Genomic DNA, 21,556 nt, shown 5'->3' with positions numbered 1-21,556 from the left:
TTTCTATGCTCTTAATTCTAGCGAATAGCTGTAGTGTTTTGTGACGGACACTATATTTTCGTAACACTTACCATGTCGTGGGACACAAAGGCTGCTTGTTAGGGCAGATTACAGCCCCCGGCGCGAAACTGAGCTCGCAGCACACGCGACCAAATTTAAAACATCACTCATCTTGGGCCTACTTTTTTTGGTGTGAGGAACTCCTTTCGGTTCTTTTAGAGGAACAGACTTTTATTTCGCTTTTTTCTATACTGGCAATATAAAACGAGGAATATTAAATTTGTAGGTGCCTATTATATGATTGTAAATCAGTTAATGAAAAGTGACTGATGTGTTTCACACATTTCCTCTGAATACTTGGGAAACTAAATTATTTTACTAATTATACTCATAATAAACCAATTTTAAACAAGCAGATACGTCTGTGAGCGATATTCAAATTTTATATTAAAGGAAAAAATGGAAAAACGGATTGTGGTGGTTGCGGATTCAAGTGCCGGAAGAGTAATATTTACGATTTTTCCCTTTAATATAAAATTTATACTCTGGTTTACACTACTATGTACTTGTAAATTATAAATTGAAATAAGAAAAAAAATACCCCTAATGTGTCTTTTTTTTAGTAGGTAATGTAATATGACATCTACCTATTTCAGTTTAAAAACAACATGATGTCTGAATAAATAAAAATAATGCTCCGAATTGGCACAGTTGTTGTGAGCACCGACGATAAGAGAGTTTTACTTTTACCAATATAACGGAGATTTTCCTCTAACTTGGTATTCTAGCCACAAGAGGGTAGTTTAAAATTATACCTAATGGCGTCCAGTGGGTGGAATGAGTACTGGGCAGCCGGCCAGTGCTCTGTGGCTGCTGAACCTAACCAATTTTCCACGTTTCTTCTTGGAAATTCCTATTTCCTGTCTAAGTAGTATAATAAAACCGCGTGGCTGGAATCTAGAATTACTTTAGAAAAAGGGATGCTTGTGATTTTAGTTCTCTTTTGTTTTTAGTTCTCATTCTCAGTCATCCACAATAAATGCAAATGCACAATATGAAAACGTTTGAGACTAATCTACAAAAACGTTCCTTGTTTTTTGAAAACGTCTTCTGTGTTAGAAACTTCATAGTCGTATGGGCGTATAGTAGTAGGCAACATAGAAATGGTAAATTTGGTCAGAGGGTTAAAAATTACGTGGCTCAAAAATAATACTCTGGATTTAAGAGGGCGCTAACGCAAAATCGTACGTAATTTTTACGCGTTTTAGTGAAGGGAAAATGCCACGAAAAATCACAAGGAAACTAGACTATATTTGCAAGAATTTAGATGGAATTTGGTATGAAGATATACCGATTTAAGGACGATTCACGTTAGACCGGGCAGTGTCTGGGCTGGAGCTTCCATAGAAACCATGCGCCGGAAGCTCCGGGTCAGACACGGCCCGGTCTAACGTCAAGTCATCCTTTAGATGGAATTGGGGATGGAAGTATGAGTTTACTTAGAGTACCAATCATCATCATCATTTTATGCAGAATAAATTACGCGCAGAAGAAATATAATAACAAACATCCACATATAAATATAGCCCCTTATGCATAAAACTTTACGGGCCTGATTGAGTTAAATTTTGTTTTATCCCTTTCTTACAAAGACAAAAGTCAAAATGACAGATAAAGACAAACGATTATTAGCTAATAGCGCGTTTATTAATAAGGGGGATATACTATAATTTGCAGATTAACGAACATGTTACTACTTTCCTCTGGTCTCTATTGGTAGAATGAACGCATTTTGCATCTGTTACGCATACTCGTAAACTTTAATTTACGTTACGCCTGCTAATCTTAAACGATCTAAAACGTTACAGCTTGTAATATTCTCTGCTAATGTGCCTTTTCATATTGCCAATAATATCTTTGTTAAGAAAAGGCTGTCACACAACTTGCTTCACCACATAGAATAATTAAAATAAAGTTATATATTTTTTTGTCATATTTTATTAGAATTTTCATCGATTTGCTAGACGTAAAGGACTTTGAAAAAACTCTGGAATTGGGGCTTCATAAAGTATGCACATTGCACAAGTAATGATCTGTTAAATCAAAGCCAATCTGTTAAATTAATAGCAAGATGGGCGACACCAATTTTATTATTACCTACATTGGTTGCTTGTATAAAAAAACATGTGTAAAAAAGTCGCAATTATAGGCAAGTACCTACAGATGTGACATAATTGTTTTCTTCGCATTTTCTCGGAAACGACGTTCATTCGGTCTCGGTTCTAAAAGTATTGGGGTTGACTGAAGTAGCATGTCAAAATTGACAAATATTAACGTTTCCGAGAAAATACGAAAAAAAAGGCACTCCATCATTGTTGAATTAGGAGCCAGGAGTATTTGTGCGTCTCTTGTTTTGTATGACGAGTCGCTTCCAAGAACCCCTTTCCAAAGATTTTATGTCGACACGTGACTCTAAACGCTTCATAAGCCTAACGTTATTACCCCAGTTTATTTTGAAAGTTGCTGAATTAAATTAAATTTGTCGTTAAAAGTTTTATCCTTTCCGCTCTCGAGGCGCACGTTTACGCACAATTACTTCGAAGAGAGGGATGAAAGCTTTTGAGTTAGATTGGATTTGTTTTGACTCAGGAAAAAACACAATCCCAATAAATCGATAGCATTTTAAGTCTGTGTATCCTGACAACAAAGAAAATCCTCATAATACAGTCTAAAATAGATATAAAATCGATCATGAAATATTTTAGCTTCTGGATATTTTAAGTACTTACCATGAAATCAAAATAGAGTCACACCACGCTAACTTTTCATACCAAGTGCTACGTCAAGTATGGAAGTAATAGGGATAAGTACATATTATATGCATACCCCGGCCGGCGAGAGCAAAAATGCGTTGACAGCTTAATAGTGCGAGGACACACACTTTGGTCGATGTCGATAAAAACAACACGATGTACTGGACCACCGTTATGATATGCAGAAGTATTAATTATTGTTGTAAACAAAATTAAAACCAAGTGCTTGTATTTATTCAGTAGTTTATGTAATTTTCGTAATATACAATTAGCATTTTTTCTAAATTTTCTGATTTTAAACTCCTTCGCCTTGCCGATAAAATCCATTTCATCCAACTAAAGGACCGTTCTAAATCTACTGTAGTAATCGGAGCAAAACGAAATAATTCATAGTGATTATGAATTTGTTCTGTATTAGGTAGTTCCACTTCTCTGCCAGATATCAATTTATTTAAATTGTTTAAAGTTAAAATGCCAACGTTCTTCTTCAACACATTCTGATACTTATTGTGAATAACTTTATAATAATAATAATTTTATGTTGATAGAAAATTGTTTTAGGGTTATTCTTAGAAACGCGTGGAGGTATCAAGTTGAAATAAATAACAAATACTAATGCTCAGTTTAAAAAAAAAATGTGCTTAATTAAAAGTCGACTATTCTATCGACATCCATATGTCGATAGAATAGTCGATATTTAATTAAGCACTAGGAGCAGACGCATTTTTGCTCTCGCCGGCCGGGGTATGATTATATGTATTTTCAAGTCTCTGTAGTACTTACTTCAAGTCTGTTTTCAAATAGAAACAAATTTTACGCACTGGTTTTTTTTATGAGTAGTACTGCTGTCATCAGCAAAGTTAATGTATTATGCAATTAAAATGAATTAAATTTAACTTTAACTAAATAGCTTTTGAAAATATGAATGACTATAAATAATATATATGAATAAATTTTGCAAAATTTATATTGCATTAAGTTACATTTAAACATGATCAAACAAATGCGCACATAAATTCCAGTTTTCTAAATTTCATTTCGGAACCAACCACCGTATGACCAAGTAGGTATATCTACTTCGGTACCTCCTCCACTGGTATTTTCACAAAATTTACGGTATCCCGCGATGTGTATTCGTTTCCATGCTTTTGTGCGGCGGTGGACGTGAAAAGTGTACCCGGTTACTCGTTTTTATTAAATTTTGCGCCTTTTCACACCTTGGCTCGGTTGAGTGCAGCTCACTATCCTTTTGATGTTCAGTGACGTTGTCGCGTGCATTCCATTTTTGCATTCATGATTTAGACATCCTATCGCTTTTATTCAAATGATAATGATCTGACATAATTTATACTAGCGACCTGCCCCGGCTTCGCATGAGTTAACAAATTATATACATACCTTCATCAGGAATCACTCTATCGATAGGTGAAAGCCGCATGAAAATCCGTTTAGTAGTTATTGAGTTTATCGCGAACATACAAACACACAGACAGACGCGGCGGGGGACTTTGTTTTATAAGATGAACTGAAATGTTATTCTTTATGATAGGTATAGTATTTTGATTTGTTTATTTACTTAACCAAAATTTTCATATACCTACTGATTGTTTTCATTGTGTAATGTCTTATTTTTACTACGGCCTCCACTGTAGTACAATATTCGAAATTAAATAATGCCTAGGTACTCCCGTTCGGTTAAGTCGAGAAGTGGTAGACGTCTTCAAGCCATAAACCTCCGCGATGCGTCAGTTGTTCTGTTATTTCACGGCATTACATAGCTCTCACGGAAAATGTTACATTGTTCCGTCTTACGGCTCGATTCGGAAAATGAATTAGATTTCTACTAGACTTCAACAAGTTACGATATGGATAATTTAAAGATAATTGTAAGATAGATATGTCAAATTTGACGTTTCCGCGATTCTGGAGGTCCTCTTGAACGATTTCGACAAGTTATGACTTAGATATCCAAGTCACATCTAGTCGACATCTACTGTAGATCTAGTTGATCTCTAAATCGTCTCTAGATCTTGTGATCATCTCGAAATCCGAATAGGCCTGTTAAATGAGAGTAATTCTATATCTCGTAAAGAACGCCGTATTACGTATGTACGACATGAGGGATGTAGAGTTCGAATGTTTAATCAAAGACGGCTGAGAAGATCGACTATTTGATATATTTTTGTGCGGTTACGCGAGTGTTTTGTTTATGGGTGGGGCATGTTTATTTTGAGTTGAATTAAATTGTTTTCGTGTATGTTATTACTCCTAGGTAAGAGTCGTTGACTTTTATGTTTTTCCGACATTGGATTTTCATATGAATAATACACATAGCCTATCACCTAGTTATCTACCCAAAATTAATAAAATTCTGACCATTACTAGTGTCAAAATCACTGATAATTCCTATTATCTACGTACAGGGTAACTATTGTAGTGGTAACAAGTACCTGCTAAGTCAGTTTTATATACAGGTAGTATTCTTAAATTTTATCTATATGCATTAAAAAGTGTTTCAGTAATTCTATAATGCACGTTGTCACCAAAAAAAATAACTACGGTGGTTCTACGCACACTTGTAACCGTCAAGTTAGTTGTTTTAATTTTAATGTATAGAATATCAAATTAGAACAATCAGCATAGGTATTAACCGCACACTCCTGCAAACAAACCGACGCGCAAACTGCTGTCTTCAGTAATAAATTACCTACTTAATGCTTGTCTTCAGACCAAACTAGACTAAAACTATTTTTATTTCGGTTTCAAAGTATCTGGCATGTCTCACGTAGATATACGATTCCTGTTCGACTTTAAAAAATAAACTTATCACCCCGGTCCCATTTCCCAGAAACGAGATATTTCTCTGAAAGCGGCAAAGGAAGAGCTGTAACATTTCTAGGAAGCAGTTAATAAAAAGCGCAAATCTAGTGTCAGTGCGCCATGTTTGTACACGGATAATTCACTGTAATATCCGCCAGTCATCCGAGCTCTCAAGTGTCTAGTCTCCTATAATAGGTTCAGCGACACGTGCCCAAATTAAACTGACCTGCGGTGTCTTCTCACGTATTATGTCATTCGTTCCATACCGGTACAAGCATGATTCAATCTCCGGTTCCACTTATACTGGTCGATGCATGCATTTCTGGCTTCGAACGAAATCATTTCGAATGGCTCTCAAAGGAATTTGAACCCTTGCTCAAGAGGGTAAAGATGAAATTGACTTCTGTAATATGTTCTTGCAGTATGTCGACCGCATTCCGTAGAAATGGATCTCAATTTTACGCGAGAGGTGCACTGGTAGTGTTAACAGAGACGTATAAGTGAAACTAGAAAGGAATTTCATAAAGTATTTAACATATTATGTTACTTGGCCATTGATAGTTATTATCAACGTAGGTACGTCTCTTGTCTTCGAAAGTATCATGTCTGTACAGTATAATAGATTTTTAAATCATGTAAAGGTACTAGCAGAAAAACATTTTTTTAATAATATGCCCATTAATATTGAATAGGCATCAAGGGGCTCAGTGATTACTGATTAACAGTCCGCCGGACGGTATCGGCCTGTGAGTTGTTCGGAACTGTCAAAATTTTGTTGTAACTGACAGGCCGATACCGTCCGGCGGACTGTTAATCAGTGGGCCCCTTTAATGGCACATTAACTAGGTCACGTCACTTCATAATTATTTTTATGGACACTTTATGGATATTATTTTACATAGATCTAACCTAGATGTTCATATAGAGCTCTGAGGCCATGACAGAAAGCAGCAAAATAATAAAATTCACTTCTTGAGATTCAAATTAAGTACTTAACAAAAAAATGCTTAAACTACAAGAAGTATAAAGGAATTTATATTGGTTATTAACAAACTATTGATGCGTTTTTGTTATATTAGCGAAACAATAAACAACCTCCATTTCATGCGCCTCTTTCTATAACGAAAACAACACACACTCAAATCTCATACCCACTGTTGCCGCATAAACAAATGAAAATAAACATTCAGCGCCGACATTTAAAACCATCGCGCACAATAAACATGAAACTCGTGGCAGAGGGTCATCAGTTACCTTAGTAACACTCGGCGTTAGTGGCCTAACTGCTCGTCATTTATTCCCTTCGTCCGGGAGAGAAATGACGGGATCCACGGTAGGCGGTGAAAAGCGGCGATTTAGAAAAATAACTCAAACGGTATTACCCGAAACTCTGTCTGTGATAAATTAATGGGCCGAAGGGCTATTCAGATTTTGGACATATGATACCAATATCACAATCGATATGTTGGCAAAAAAAAAGGTTGTCTGTAAAGTCGGTTTACGGACGATAATTTTGCGTGATAACGTCATAAGAAAACGTGGTTGTAACGTTACCATGGAGATCTGTCCACAACGTGACACTTTTTCGTCGATTTATAAGATGTGCGAGAATTTAATCCAGGCGATTCAATAAATATATTATTTTAACTTTTGTTGTATTTATTAAACACACTAACTTATGAATACATCGAAGTATATGGTAAAAAAAAACTTACGTGACTATTATTGTTAATTAAGTCACGCGTGCGTTTATGAACTTGCGCCATTTAGGATTCAAGTGGTTCAAGCTAATTAGTTTATGGCTTCACTGTTAAAGTACGTGTTTTTATATTGTCTAATATTAATGAAATAAAATTGTTGTAAGAAGAAGAAAAATCTTTTAACATTCATTATTTTTGTATTTTCAATGCATTTTGATTCTTTTACCGCACAGCACTTCTAACCTCCGTTCTTTTCAAAATGCGACATCCGGCCCGATTCCAACTTTAAGATACGTCAGTTAATAGATCTAGAAAAGATATGGATTAGATATGTCAGTGTCAAACAAGTGTCAAAATTGACGTTTCTTCAAACAAATACGTCACTTTTGACACTTGTTTGACACTGACATATCTAATCCATATCGTTTCAATATCTAGTATTTGACGTATCTCATTGTTCGAATACAGCGGATAATTTATGTTCAGCGCGTATCCTAAACGGCTTCGTGGATTTTAGTGTAGCGTACTCTCATCCGATGCGCGCTCTTAGACCAGTATAGGTACCCTAATACGAATTCTCGTTTTAATTATGAAACTCCAGGTTGCGTTTGTTTTTTTCTAACAATTTTATAAAATGCTTGCCTTTTTTAAACAATCTATTACAAAATAATTATTAATTTACTTATCAAACCGTATTTCCGCGTACCCGTCTACTGAATAAATGATTTGATTCTTCTCATTATTCTTTTTTGCATTATTGTGACAACCGTTGTCGTTTTCATAAAATGTCACCCTGCAGACTTCAAGTATTCTAAAAAAGGGTTTCCTGAAAATGATAAATGACTCCCACAACAAATTTGCTTTGAAAGGAGGAGACAAAGGTTTTTGCACAATCAAAATGTATAAATGTGACGTTTTTCAAGCATGTTTCAAATTGATTACGTATATTTTCTTAGGTATATCTTGTGTTCAAAATTGTCTTTAAATATGACCGCTACATCACAAAATCTCAACTAGTGTACCTAAAGGATGACTCACGTTAGAACGGCCTGGGCCCAGGCCGAGGCATCCGACACTTCGTTTCCTATAGAAAGCATCATTTGTATCCATTATCTGACGACCGGTCTGGCCTCGTGGGTAGTGACCCTACCTATGAAGCGGATGGTATGGGGCCGAATCCCGTTAAGTGCATTTATTTGAGTGATGAGCTCAGATCTTTGATGCAGAGTAATGGTTTTCTGTGTCTTAAGTATTTGTATATTATGTATATCATTGTCTGAGTACCTACAACACAAGCCTTCTTGAGCTTACTGTGGGGCTTATTCTATTTGTGTAAGGAGGATTCGCCGTCCTCGTAACGTCGGAGGTAAATTTGAAACTTAATTTTAAGATTAAGTCCCGTCGTTGTGAATAATAATGAGTAAAAATCGTGAAAGTCCTTAAATTTATTTATCACATTTCACTCGATAGAAAACGAAGTGTTGGAAGCCTCAGGATGGACCCGGACCGTTAGAGCGTGAGGCATCCTATAATCGATATATTTTGACCACAGACAAAACATCCTCCAGACTTAGCATAGTCGCGCTACCCCCTCTGTCACGCATACGGTATCTTACTCGATGTTCGAGTCGAAAGTGTCTTTGTGTGACGTCCGTGTCTTTGAACGGACCAATCACGGCACGGGACTTCGCTCACGTCGTCCCCCCGCATGTTTGACATCATCGGTTGCATGAAATAATTTAATTACACAAACGGGTCTACCGCGATATAATTTCATTGTTTACACCTTTAATTCCGACGTTTCAGCTGAGTTGCACCAGCTGTGGTCACGGAAAGACTGACGTCCCAACAAATGTCAACGGAGATATTAATAAAACACCACTAAACTACCCGAAATTAGTTAAAATAAATTAGTTTATGAAATAATTGCTCTAAACTCGGTCTAGAGGATTCCTACTCTATGATTTTGACCGAGATCAAGTATATTTAGGTGTAACTATTACGCATATAAGCATTTTCCTAATTTTTGGGGCCCAGTGTAATCTCGTACATTAAAAGGTTAAAAGTATTTTCCCAAGTGAAATTCTCGTTGTCTTTAAGATAAATGGTGTACTAAAACTAAGCAAAATTGCATATATTCATTACTGACGGAGGTCTATTTGTCAGTGTCGTTTTAACATATTTTTACAAGTTTCCGATTGTATGTGAAGCAATGCTAAGCACTGGTGGCCTAGCGGTGAGAGCGCGCGACTTGCAATCTGGAGGTCGCGGGTTCAAACCCCGGCTCGTACCAATGAGTTTTTCGGAACTTACGTACGAAATATCATTTGATATTTACCAGTCGCTTTTCGGTGAAGGAAAACATCGTGAGGAAACCGGACTAATCCCAATAAGGCCTAGTTTACCCTCTGGGTTGGAAGGTCAGATGGCAGTCGCTTTCGTAAAAGCTAGTGCCTACGTCAAATCATGGGATTAGTTGTCAAGCGGACCCCAGGCTCTCATGAGCCGTGGCGAAATGCCGGGATAACGCGAGGAAGAAGAAGAAGATGTGAAGCAATGCTGGTTGTGGCAATGTTGCGCTGGTGACTTCTATTGAGTCACCAGCGCAACTAGCTAGAGTTATATTTTCGGCAGACGGATTTTGTATTTATCGTCGAATCAAGTGATGAATGGCTATGAAATCAAATTCGGATGCGATGCAACGATAAATCTAACATTATTTTTAGAGTTCAACTGACAGGTTTATTTTTTCGGTATGAAATATTTATTCGGTATTGTCTTTAAAAATATGACCAGCATGCACACTGGTCTAAAATTTAAAAACATAAAATGAAAAAAATAGAATGAAGAAATTGATGAAATAGCAAACTGCACGTTTGTACAAATTAAAGTATTACTTTAATTTGTGTTTAAATAAATACAGGTCTAGCCGAGATACGGTACGGTACAGTTCAGGCGAAAGCTGCAGTGGATGGGTTTGCGCACGAAAGTGCCAGTCAGGCAACCAACAGAGGAACGAATAGCGTCGTGTTGTGGAGCTTGTCATTTAGCGTTAACATGAGACCACGACCACTCTGTCAAGAGTGAAACGGGAAGAAGAAGTCGAGCTACCTACCTATGCCCGGGCAGATTCGTGTTTACAGGTTTCTATAAAATCGATTTACTACTTCATATTATCGTGATAAACCCCTGTACGTAACTCGGTAGTTCTGGTTCATTTAATTCGAAATTTTCGGTCGAAAGATCCAGTTGAATTAATAAAAACCGGCCGAGGCATTCCCCTTTTAAAGTTTGAGATCTTGGAAAATAGAAAATTGTAGCTAGGTATCGTAGGCGTAGCGTAGGCGTAGGCGTAGCGTAGCGCGCCCCACTAGAAATATTAGCGACAAATTTTAATAAAATTAACTGTCTGCTCCCAAATCCTCCCTCGTTGAAATTGGTAAACATAAAATGTAAAAATATTGTTTGAAATAGTTAATTTTGTTTCACGATTTTAAATACGTTATTAAGGTTTAATGGACGTTCTTAAATTATACAAGTCTATTATTAGCAGCAAGTTGTAGGAAGTTTGACGCCCAGAAGCCTTTGTAAAAATAATTGAAATAAGGTAAAATTGCTAATTGATTTAAGATTAACTTAAGGGATTCATTAAAATTAAGCTGTTTTAAACGAAAACCAAGTGTCCATAAGGTTTTGCCTACCTACATAATATGTAAGGTTCCGATTACAGAGCAGGCATAGGTATAGCCTCTTTAGGCCCAATGTGCATTACAATGTACACTTCTGTTACAATCTAATTTAAACCTTTCAAAAACTACATAAGGTAGCGTTTCGTTTGTTTCATTGTTTTCTAAAACAAACGACAGTCACCCTAATCTCATATACAACAAGGTTCAAATTGAAATAGGTAAACATTGTATGGTGGGCGAGGTTAGACATACTTACGTTCCATCCATTTTCGTTCATTTAAAAGTCGATATGTCACAAAGTCACATCGTTAACGGACATATATACCCAAATACCGAGAAAGGTAAATAAACTTGCAAAGGAGATGCTTACCGTTTTAGCAGCCATGATTATTTTTTCTAGAGTCGCGACTTATGCGGTCGGTCTGGCGTTCAGTGCTCCCCTGAGGGAGAAAGTTATTATTATTGTCGAGTAAAGCTAGCAAATCTCGTTTTAATCAAAAATTCATGAACCGTTTTTGTTTTATGTCTCCTCTAATGCAAACATTGTCTTGGAGTCTTTACATAGGTGAATATACTTACGTAATTGTATTTTTATAATATTTTGCAGTCTGATGAACGTGACGTGTGAGCGGACCTGGTAAAGGTCGTGGGAGTCCGCTGGATGCGGGTGGCGGAAGACCGGTCATTGTGGCACTCTTTGGGGGAAGGCCTATGTTCAGCAGTGGACGTCTTCTGGCTGATATGATGATGACGAAAGAACGTGATGAGGTATTAAGTAGCCAATAACAGAACAAGTCATTTGAAGCAATTGAATAACGTGATGCAGGACAAGAGCTGTGGTCTTAAAGGCTTTGCAATTACTTGATTTCCAGTTAGATCTCAATTATTTCGTTAGCGAAACCATGAAAGAACTTGGCATTATTTCATAATCCCACTAAGCACATAATTTTCACCACACCTAACTATGCGATGAAAATATTAACCTTAAAACATTACAAAACAAATCCAAACTAACGCTTTTCAATATGAATCATTTGAAATCATTATTTAAATTCCAGTTCCACCAGCTAACATGAGGAAATACCTCAAAATATAAGTTTCTCATCAGTTTTTGAAGAATAAAGGAAGCCTTTACATGAAATCTCCTTTTATCGAATTGCAAGTACGTATTTATATCATACAAGCGAAATTATAAGCTATTTATAGCTATTTATACCTTAGTAATATTTTTTAATTAATTGTATCTACAAAATCGAAACAACGACCGAAATAATTAGATGAATCAACAGAGCGACTAGGAACAAAGCATCGTAGAGGTACATTACTGGAACAATAAGTGTAATAGCTAACATAGAGGTAGGAGCCAACATAGTTTTAAATGAAATTATTTTAATTTTCCAATCGTTGTCCGTTGTCCCGTCTTTTTGACTCTGCTTATTAGACTTGAATAACTTAGAAGTTCAAAAGTGGCATAGGCATTAGTTTTTATGAAAGCGACTTACTTTACTTATTGCACCATTTGTAACACACACGGGTCAATTCGAGTTTTAGTTCTGATTCCGATACTGTCAGTGTCAAAAGTGACGTTTTTGGTTGAACAAATGTCACTTTCGACACTGACAGATCACTATAATTTCGGAATCAGATAGCGCAACAAATGGTAACATTCCATTTCTGACCGCAGCTGCACTACTAGTACTGAACGCGTCGGTGTTATTGTCAATTTCCATAGTATAATGAACAGTAGTGCAGCTGTCGTTGGAAATGGACTGTCACCTTAAAGCTCGAATTTGCCCGCTATTTAATACAAAAAACGTAGTCTCGAGCTCGTTTTTGCTTACGGATGTCGTGCCCATTTTCGCCGCCGTAGAGGTAAGATACCAGTATTATGCTGCTAGTCCCCCTATCGGCGCTGCTATCTCTCGCAGCTGTCGACAAACAAGTCAGCCGCGTTTATCTGAATGTTGACCCCACGTGCGCTAGACTCGCTGGCGACGTGCCGGCGACAGTACACAGAACACAAGGTGTTTTTTCAACACCCTTAACCCTTAGCACTTTTACTTAAGACTGACCCGGTTATCAAGAAAAAATGTAGGTCAGTCGGAATAAGGCAGCCAATCCTTTATTTTTCGATCTCGCCGGGGTTTACTTACTTCCATAGTAAAAGTTGCTCATTATGACTATAAATTAATCTCCTATACTTAAAATAATTTACGATTACGTATTGGACCTTGGCAAGAGTGTCAACAGCCGTTATTAAAGCATTATTCTGATTCAAGGATGACTCACTCTAGGTCGGTCCGGGCCTGGGGCGGGGCGCTCGACACTTCTTTCCATGGCAGGTGACATTGATCACGTAACGATTTCTATAGAAAATAATGGGCCAAGAGCATGTCGGGCCATGCTCAGTGTAGGGTTTTGTAGTTACCATTGTGTCAAAATAGGCCAAACGGGGGCTATTAGTAGGATCATAAGACCTTTGCAGCGCTTTGTACATTACGTCTTTTTACTAAGAAAAGAAGATTTTTTGCAATAACTCACAAACAAGTAGACCGATCATGTGCGCTATAGTTTTCATTTAAAATATTTATTAAGCTCTTGTTTCACAATTTTTTTTCATATTTTTTGGACCCGTGGTTCAAAAGTTAGAGGGGGGGGGGCACACATTTTTTTTTCTTTCGGAGCGCATATCTCCGGAAATATTAACAATATTAAAAAATGGTTTCAAAAGACCCATATTTGTTTTGAAAGACCTATCCAACGATACCCCACACTATCGGGAAATAGCAAAAAAATAACTTTTTGTATGGGAGGTACCCTAAAAAAACTTTTTTTGTAAGTTTTATTTTACCGTTCTGTCACAATGCATGATTTATGTATCCATGCCAAATTGCAGCTTTCTAGCACTAATGATCACGGAGCAAAGCCTCGGACAGACAGACAGACAGACCTGGCGAAACTATAAGGGTTTCTAGGTGACTACGAATCCCTAAAAAATTTAACTAACGTCCCAGCCCGGACTTGGACCGTTGTAGCAGTTGTTGCAGACCGTTGTGAGTCATCCTTATCCTGGGAGCCTTTGACTCAAAACTATCTAAAACATTTCACTGAGGAATTTTTTGTGTACATAAAACTAATGTACTTGTTGAGTGATACAACAGCCAGCAGAACTGTTAGGATCATACATAACTAGAGCAAGAAAGGTTAAATATTAAACAACTTAGCTTACATGTGTAGTGTGCAAATAAAATCTGTATACTGCCCGCCAACAGGAGCTCTGGCACACAAATGGATGATTTTGGTTGGTTTGCTTGCCCTAAGCTGTATTGTTGAGAGGCCTTTAGGTAGAATAATCTCAGTTTGATGGCGTTGTTCAAATAAATGTTTTATCACAAGGTTAGGTACATACTTACAGCTTTCTGTAAACCGTCAGATTATAGTAGCCCTAGTGTAATGTCATTCGACAGCGTGACGTGACGAATGCGTCAGCGTTAAAGTGACATTCCATTTCCAACTGCAGCTGCAATACTGTTCATTTTCTATGGAAATTGACAATGATAGCGACGCGTTTCCATAGTAAAATGAACAGTACTGCAGCTGCAGTTGGAAATGGAATGTCACTCTTAAGTGTCATTTTGTTTGGGATTTTGAGTTTCCAAATCGTCCCGCTTGGCGCGCTGTTCAAAATCCCATACAAAAATAGACGCTCGTCACGCTATCGAATGAAATTGACATTAGGGGTTGTGGTGATATTTCCCCTTACTTATAACTATTTTTAAAATATTACCAAATAGGCAATAAAGTATTTTGAAGATGAAACGTCATATCGTAAACAATTATTTAAACTCACCTTGGTGGAACCGTTCTCTAAGCACCATACTGGGCTGGCTGAGATGTAGGATCAGTATCGCCGTTATACGCGTCACCAGCATGTGTATCCGAGGCACACGCCACCGTTTTAAGTCCACCGCCAGGTGGCTTGGGTTCGACGACGGTGCCGCCCTTCCACACGTCGATTGAAACCACTTTTCTACCCTACCCACATATGTATTACCTAACCCTTTGCCTATGTACTTATGATTGTTTTAATGTAGTAAATTTTTGGACTAGATTTTTTTTTTAACTCACCTTGGTGTGTTTACCAAGCCAAGGGCTGGGTTGCACTACGTTTCAACCGACTATCTTATGTTATGCGTACAGTGTGTATCTTCTTCTGCATCTCAACGTTGCTCCGGCCTAGCGCCAGGGTCCGCTTTCCTGCTCAATCTTCTCCACTTTGCCCGGTCTTCGACATCCTCAGGTGTGCGATTGTTTCTCTTCCATGTCCGCTGTCACGACGTCCAGCCAGCGCTTTTTAGGTCTATCGCGGCTGCGTGTATGTATAAAAATTAATGTACTGTGTAGAATATGTATAGAAAAAATAATTTTGTAAGCCAACCAAAATATACTTAGCAGTAAATCTAAAATTTAACTTTTGTTCATAAAATAATGTATCATGGACGGTATCATGTTGTGTTTCCGGCTTTGACTGTGGCAACGGGGAAGTTGCTTTGAGAAGACAAAGTTGAAACAGTTCCCGGTATGCAACCACACAGACGTAGTTAAATACTGGTAACTTTGGAAACTCATTAGTGCTGACTCTGATTTTGAATCTTACGGGTATATTATTATTACATATACAGAAATAAATCAATTTAAATTAATAAACATTCACATATTCCTTTGAATGAAACTTTCAAACTTTGTTGTTCAAACAACACTCATATTTTGGGACGTTATCTATTTATGTAGCTTGCGAAAGGAGCGCCAATGTGGTTAAACGCCTTGAAAACATATATACAGGGCATCCCAAGACTATGGGACATCAAGGGAAAGTACCTTAAATATCGTAGATGGTCTTCCTTTTATTTCTGACACTATGTTATTTAGCAAAAAATAATCCTTATGATGAAGCCTTTCGATCGGTATGATAAAACTACAGGTTGATGGCTTTGCTCGTGTAGCGGGTTCGATTCCCGGTTCAACCATGTAATTATTTAAAAATCTATGAATGCAGTTTAATTTTTTATTTTTATTAAAAAAATGTCTTCTTTCAGCTAAATATCCTATCTACGATATTTAAGGTAGGTACTTTCCCTTGATGTCTCATAGTCTTGGGACACCCTGTATATTTATATATAAAAGTATGTAAGTTATAAAAATAACGAATGAAAAAATGTTCCCTGCTTAATTTCCTAAACAGTTTCTTCCTAAGTAAAAATCGCACTGGGTAATTAATTATCGCTGTATAGCCACCGACTGCGTGAACGTGATTAAATCAATTTAGCGAGACACGTAAAATCAAACAAAAAATGTATATCAATGTATGTATGTAAAGTGTCATTGTATGGAACTTGCGGAGAGGACCCAGTCCCACGCGATGGTCAGACCAGAGTGCCCACCACGAACCACGTTCGACGTCTTGCCTCCTTGTCACACTTACGTACGAATTTACAAGTGCGACATAGAGGCAAGACCTCGAGCGTGGTTTGCGGTAGCCCCTCAGGTCTCCAAAGAACTGCAGATGCCAAAGTCACAGGCTCTCCATCAAGCTGAAGACCGCAATAAATGGAGAAGCCTATTGCAACGTTTACGTCGAAGCCACGATCCTCAGCAGTGAGGGAACGACTTAAGGAGGAGGATGGAACTTGCTAACTATGTAAACAAACCGCCATATTGAAATTGTCTCTGAATGATGAATTTACTAGTGATTTTACATAGTGATGTTTACATAGCAAGTTCCATTGAATGACACTTTATGTGTGAGTATAAAGGATGACTCACGTTAGACCGGGCCGTGTCCGGGCCGGAGCTTGCGGCGTATCGTTTTCTACGGAAAGCATTACGTGATCGCCTGTCATGTCATAGAAAAGTAAGCGCCGGAAGCTCCGGTCCGGACACGGCCCGGTCTAACGTGACTCATGCTTTAAGTAAGTACCTAATAAAACAACACTACTTTGCTAATAACTATTAATATCTATTTACTTGGTTACTTGGACTAGCAAATAAGTAAACTTAAACATTGTAACAGTAGTAGCTTAATTCCGGCCTCTCGCCATCACAAATGGTGGCAAATTTAATTCACTTCCAACTAAAACTTTGACGTGGGTAAACTGTAAACGTTGCCAGAGAGCCGTTGTTTAGTTAGTGGACTGTTCAAAATATCTGCTGTTAATTTTTGGCTTGTGGAATTTATTTTGTGAAACACAATGATTGTCCACAATAGACCGCATGCATTTAAAATAAATTATTTTACACTATGCACGAAATAAAGCACCAGAAGATTAATGGAGAAACGTAGACAGCAGTTATTTTTAGACACAATTTATATTTTAAAACCCTAACGCTACGTCTTACGTAGGCGAACAACGCGCGAACGCGGCGCGGCGCGGCGCGGCGAAAGCGGCCGCCGCCGCGCCGCGCCGCGCCGCCTGACATTCGCGTGCAAATCGCGCCGCACCGCGTTCGCAACGAGATCGCTTACGTAGGACACTTCTATGGGCATCAAAGGATTGATTTCGCCGCGCCGCGCCGCGCCGCGTTCGCGCGTTGTTCGCCTACGTAAGACGTAGCGTTATAAAACTATAAAGTGTAGGTAATTTGATTGTGACGTCACATGCTAGTGTTTCATATAATTAAATTCCATAGTAGTAAACTCATTTTGACAGTTCGAAAAAAGAAACTGATTTGACTAGTAGTCAAATACCATAATATAGTTGTCTCTTGTGTGTCCTACTAGTTAATATCATTAAGAGGAAAAGGGACGGCCGCTTCACTATTCACACGTTGTCCCCATTTTCCTCTCTGGATATTGACATTTACATTTACAATTTTTACGCAATTTAATGCATAGGCAATAACGATAGCTATGTTTTTTTAGATTTTTTATTATTATGAGATTTATGAGTTTTTAATAAGGTTTTTCTTCTCGTCGACTGTAATTCTTAAATTAATATTTCGTATAACAAACTGTAATTGGGTACTTTTAAAGTATGGTTTACCAACTCAACTATAATATTCATTTCGATACGGTTTAGTCAACTATAATGAAATTGACGAATCACAGCTCGCCGCGATCAAGAGGACGAAACAAAACCATAGCTCAAATTAAGTAGTTTTTATTTTATAGTAAACGATTATTGCTTCATAAGTCAGAAACTCGCCCACCCAACAACATATACATTATATAGCAACATCCATAGACTACGAAAACAGCGTTGCTTGTTAGTCTCCATAGGCCATAGGCTACGGTGGCCAAAATCGAGAAAAAAATGTCTAAAAATTGAATTTAGCAAGGAGCAAGTACCAGGGCCTCATAAGTTACGAGAAGATGTCGTTGACCAACCTACTTTTCGTATGTTTAACTATATATTATTCTACTAGTTTAAAGTATTATTTTTGTTGACTCATAGAAAAAGTATTGTATACAATAGAATAGTGATAAATCAAGTTTTTCAATCTCGTACCTTACTTAGGCAACTCAGCAAGCTTCGTTGCCTAGACACTGTACTCGACTGAAAGTCTCTCTATTATATCAAGATTGTATAAAATACTATTGTAACATACCTATTACGTGCATACAAACATTGCAAGTAAAATAAAAGCTTGTAAAAATCGTCATTTATACACGTTTTTTTCCTGTTTATATTATTAAGTTAAAGCATTTTGTTAAATCAGCTTCCCTAATGACTGGCATTTCGCAAGCCTCGTTAATTTTTCAACCCCTAGCTTGTTTTTAAGGTCTAAAAGCGCTATGTCTAATTAAGAATTTAATTAATTAAGTTTTTTTACCAGCATCGTTCTATTTGCAGGTTAATTGATGTGTACGGAGCAAATAAAAAAAACTAATAAGAAAATATTCAAGTTTTGGAAAGTTAACATGCGTTAGTCATTTGTTTTGAGTTTACTTTGGCACACCGATAGATTAGGTACAATTTTGATTCATTATATTTAATACTTTTGCAAAAAAATACCACCTAAGGCCCATTTGCACTATTCCACTAACCCGGGATTAACCGGTTAAACCTGGCGTTACCATGGTTACCAGTACAATTTGACACTTAGTTAAGGGTTTAACCGCTTAATCCCGGGTTAGTGGAATGGTGCAAGTGGGCCTTAGGCAATTAAATAAGAGTGGAAATCTTTTCTTACATAATTATAGGTACTTATTTTTTTAACGGTATTAAGTAAAAAAGCAATAATATTTTATATTTGTGTTGGTTATGGAGTAATCAAAACTATTTTCACGTCATTAGGATATTTTGGGTTGCCGTTATGGCATGGGTGCGGTAATGTCGGTTTCCTATGACCCAGTTTATTTCCAAGTTATTAGAAAGTTTATATTATAATAGATACCCATTTGTAGTGTGCTGGTACGTGCAGTATATTTATTGTATTGATGTATCTGTATCACAAAGTGATGTATCTGAATAACTCAAAGCCAGGTAGGGTAAAAACCTTGGACCAAAAAAACATTAAAAATTAAAAATCCAGAAGTTAGGAACTGCCAAAAATATGTTCGCAATTTTTTTACTCTTAACTGTTATAATAATTTAAAAATCAGGATAAATTAAACGTAGGGGCATGATTAAAGTCAATATACAATACGGACGTGTTAGTCGTATTTTTCCACGTGACAGAGTGATAATGACAGTGGGCCCGATTCGGATTATGAAATAGACATCTATTAGACATCTTTTAGACATCACCAAGACACGATAACGATATGTTACGAAGATCTAACCTGTCAAATTTGACATTTGCGCGATTCTGGAGATACTCTTGAACGATTTCTACAGGATATGACTAAGAGATCTAATAGATATCTTACTCTATCTAACGTAAAAGTGACATTGGTTGCCCGAATTGCGCTGCAAAAGAGAACTAGTTGATATCTAAACTATAACGTATCTAGAATGGATCTAGTGCGTGTCGTCTCTTGTGAATATCTTGAAGTTCGAATACGGCAGAGTGTCTGTCTCTTTCATTTGCGTGGTGTTATAAAGTGATACTTATTTTATCATGTGAATAAAGCCATCAAAAATTAAAGAAAAGTTTGGCGTTGAGTCGATAAAGTCCCCATAGCTACTAGGAGGTGGTATTTAAAACGCGGAAAATCAAATTAGTTGAAAAAAGTGAGTTTTTAGGTATTATTTTAGCATAAGTAGCTCTACTATGAGTTCCGTGAATGACAGTGAGAAGTGAAGATAGTGAGAAAGTTAAGGAAAATGTATGGAGTAATTGTACAGTGCCTCTACCGGTCACGTAAAGAACTAAAAATTTCAATTTGTACCATGAGTTACAAACGTTTTTACGCGAGTTTTCCATAGTTGCCTAACTTCACACTTAAAACGCTCTCTTTCTAATTATATAATGAATACTGAGCCAGAATTATTCTGCGTAAATACTTTACGCGAGTAAACGTGACAGATGTTATGGAAAAATACGTGCGTTTCCAACGTGACATTTCTGTCAACTTGTAAACACAACAAATACGCAGATTTTTCACGAATATTAATGCAATTTTCAACGTAATATGTATAAATTTATAACAGTATGTGAACTTCAAGCAAAACTTTAAGGGATAAATCAATTAATAGTTCGATAAAAGGCTGATTTAGTACAAAGGTAATGAGTTATACTTGACATCATATTTTCCTATTTCTACTGCTACATTTGCGAAAATCACATTGCTTACGAGCAGTTTTTGGTTTTAGGCAAGAAGCTGATTGAAAACAACATTTCCCTGAAAACCCGGATTGCATCATGTATGCATGCGTATGCATGTAGAAGTTACATATGTATTAAGAATTAAGGCTCAATACAAGGAGCGGTACATAGACATGTTGCTGTTTTTGTTGCTGGGTGCACATAACACATAGTAAGAATATTTACACAAGAATTGCTATGTATTTTATTAAGCATTATTATCTTAAATAAAATAAAACATACAAATGTTCTGTGAGTTTATTTATTTTTCTTTACTAAGTAAGTATTATTTTATTTTCCGTTGTTCAAATTATTGTGTTTGGTAGGTACTCGTTTTTCATGTCAACTTGGTAACAGGAAATATAAAGCTTTCTTCAAAAACTTTTGCTGGTGGTTCAGAATCTGAAAATTTAAAACACATTTATTGCCAAAAACCCGCTGCGTGGGTTCATTTTGTATTGGAAATGGGGCGCTTGGCACTGAAATATACTCGAGATCATATAGGTACTATAAAATTAAGATCGCTATTAAGGTCATACGTAGGGTCTGTGCGGAAAGAGAAGAGTCGTAGGTATAATGTATGGGCTCCCCTAAATTTCACGACTCTTCTCTTTCCGCACACTCTATTAGATAATGTTACTTAGCAGTAGGCGGTGCGGACTGAAGCGGACCATTATAATACATACCTATTTTAATATTTTAAGATTTCTTCTCATGTGTGTACTATTTTCATCAAACGTAATAAATATGTAGCCAAAAGTAGCCTGTATAATCGCGCCGTATACTT

General features: G+C 37.0%; 1 protein-coding gene across 1 annotated transcript in view; it reads left to right on the top strand.

Moving 5' to 3' along the window:
* The window catches only part of LOC134672970 (zinc finger MYM-type protein 1-like), a 54,952-nt gene extending 42,859 nt beyond the window's left edge, over positions 1–12,093 (top strand). The window contains exon 3 of the mRNA XM_063530929.1: positions 12,081–12,093. Within this exon, the coding sequence (XP_063386999.1) occupies positions 12,081–12,093 (13 nt within the window). The remainder of the gene's footprint in view (positions 1–12,080) is intronic.
* Positions 12,094–21,556: the final 9,463 nt, after the last annotated feature.

Source organism: Cydia fagiglandana, chromosome 2 (genome assembly GCF_963556715.1).
Source record: "Cydia fagiglandana chromosome 2, ilCydFagi1.1, whole genome shotgun sequence".
NCBI lineage: Eukaryota > Metazoa > Arthropoda > Insecta > Lepidoptera > Tortricidae > Cydia > Cydia fagiglandana.
Note: the sequence above shows the minus strand (reverse complement) of the source record. Positions and strands in the feature narration are given on the sequence as shown.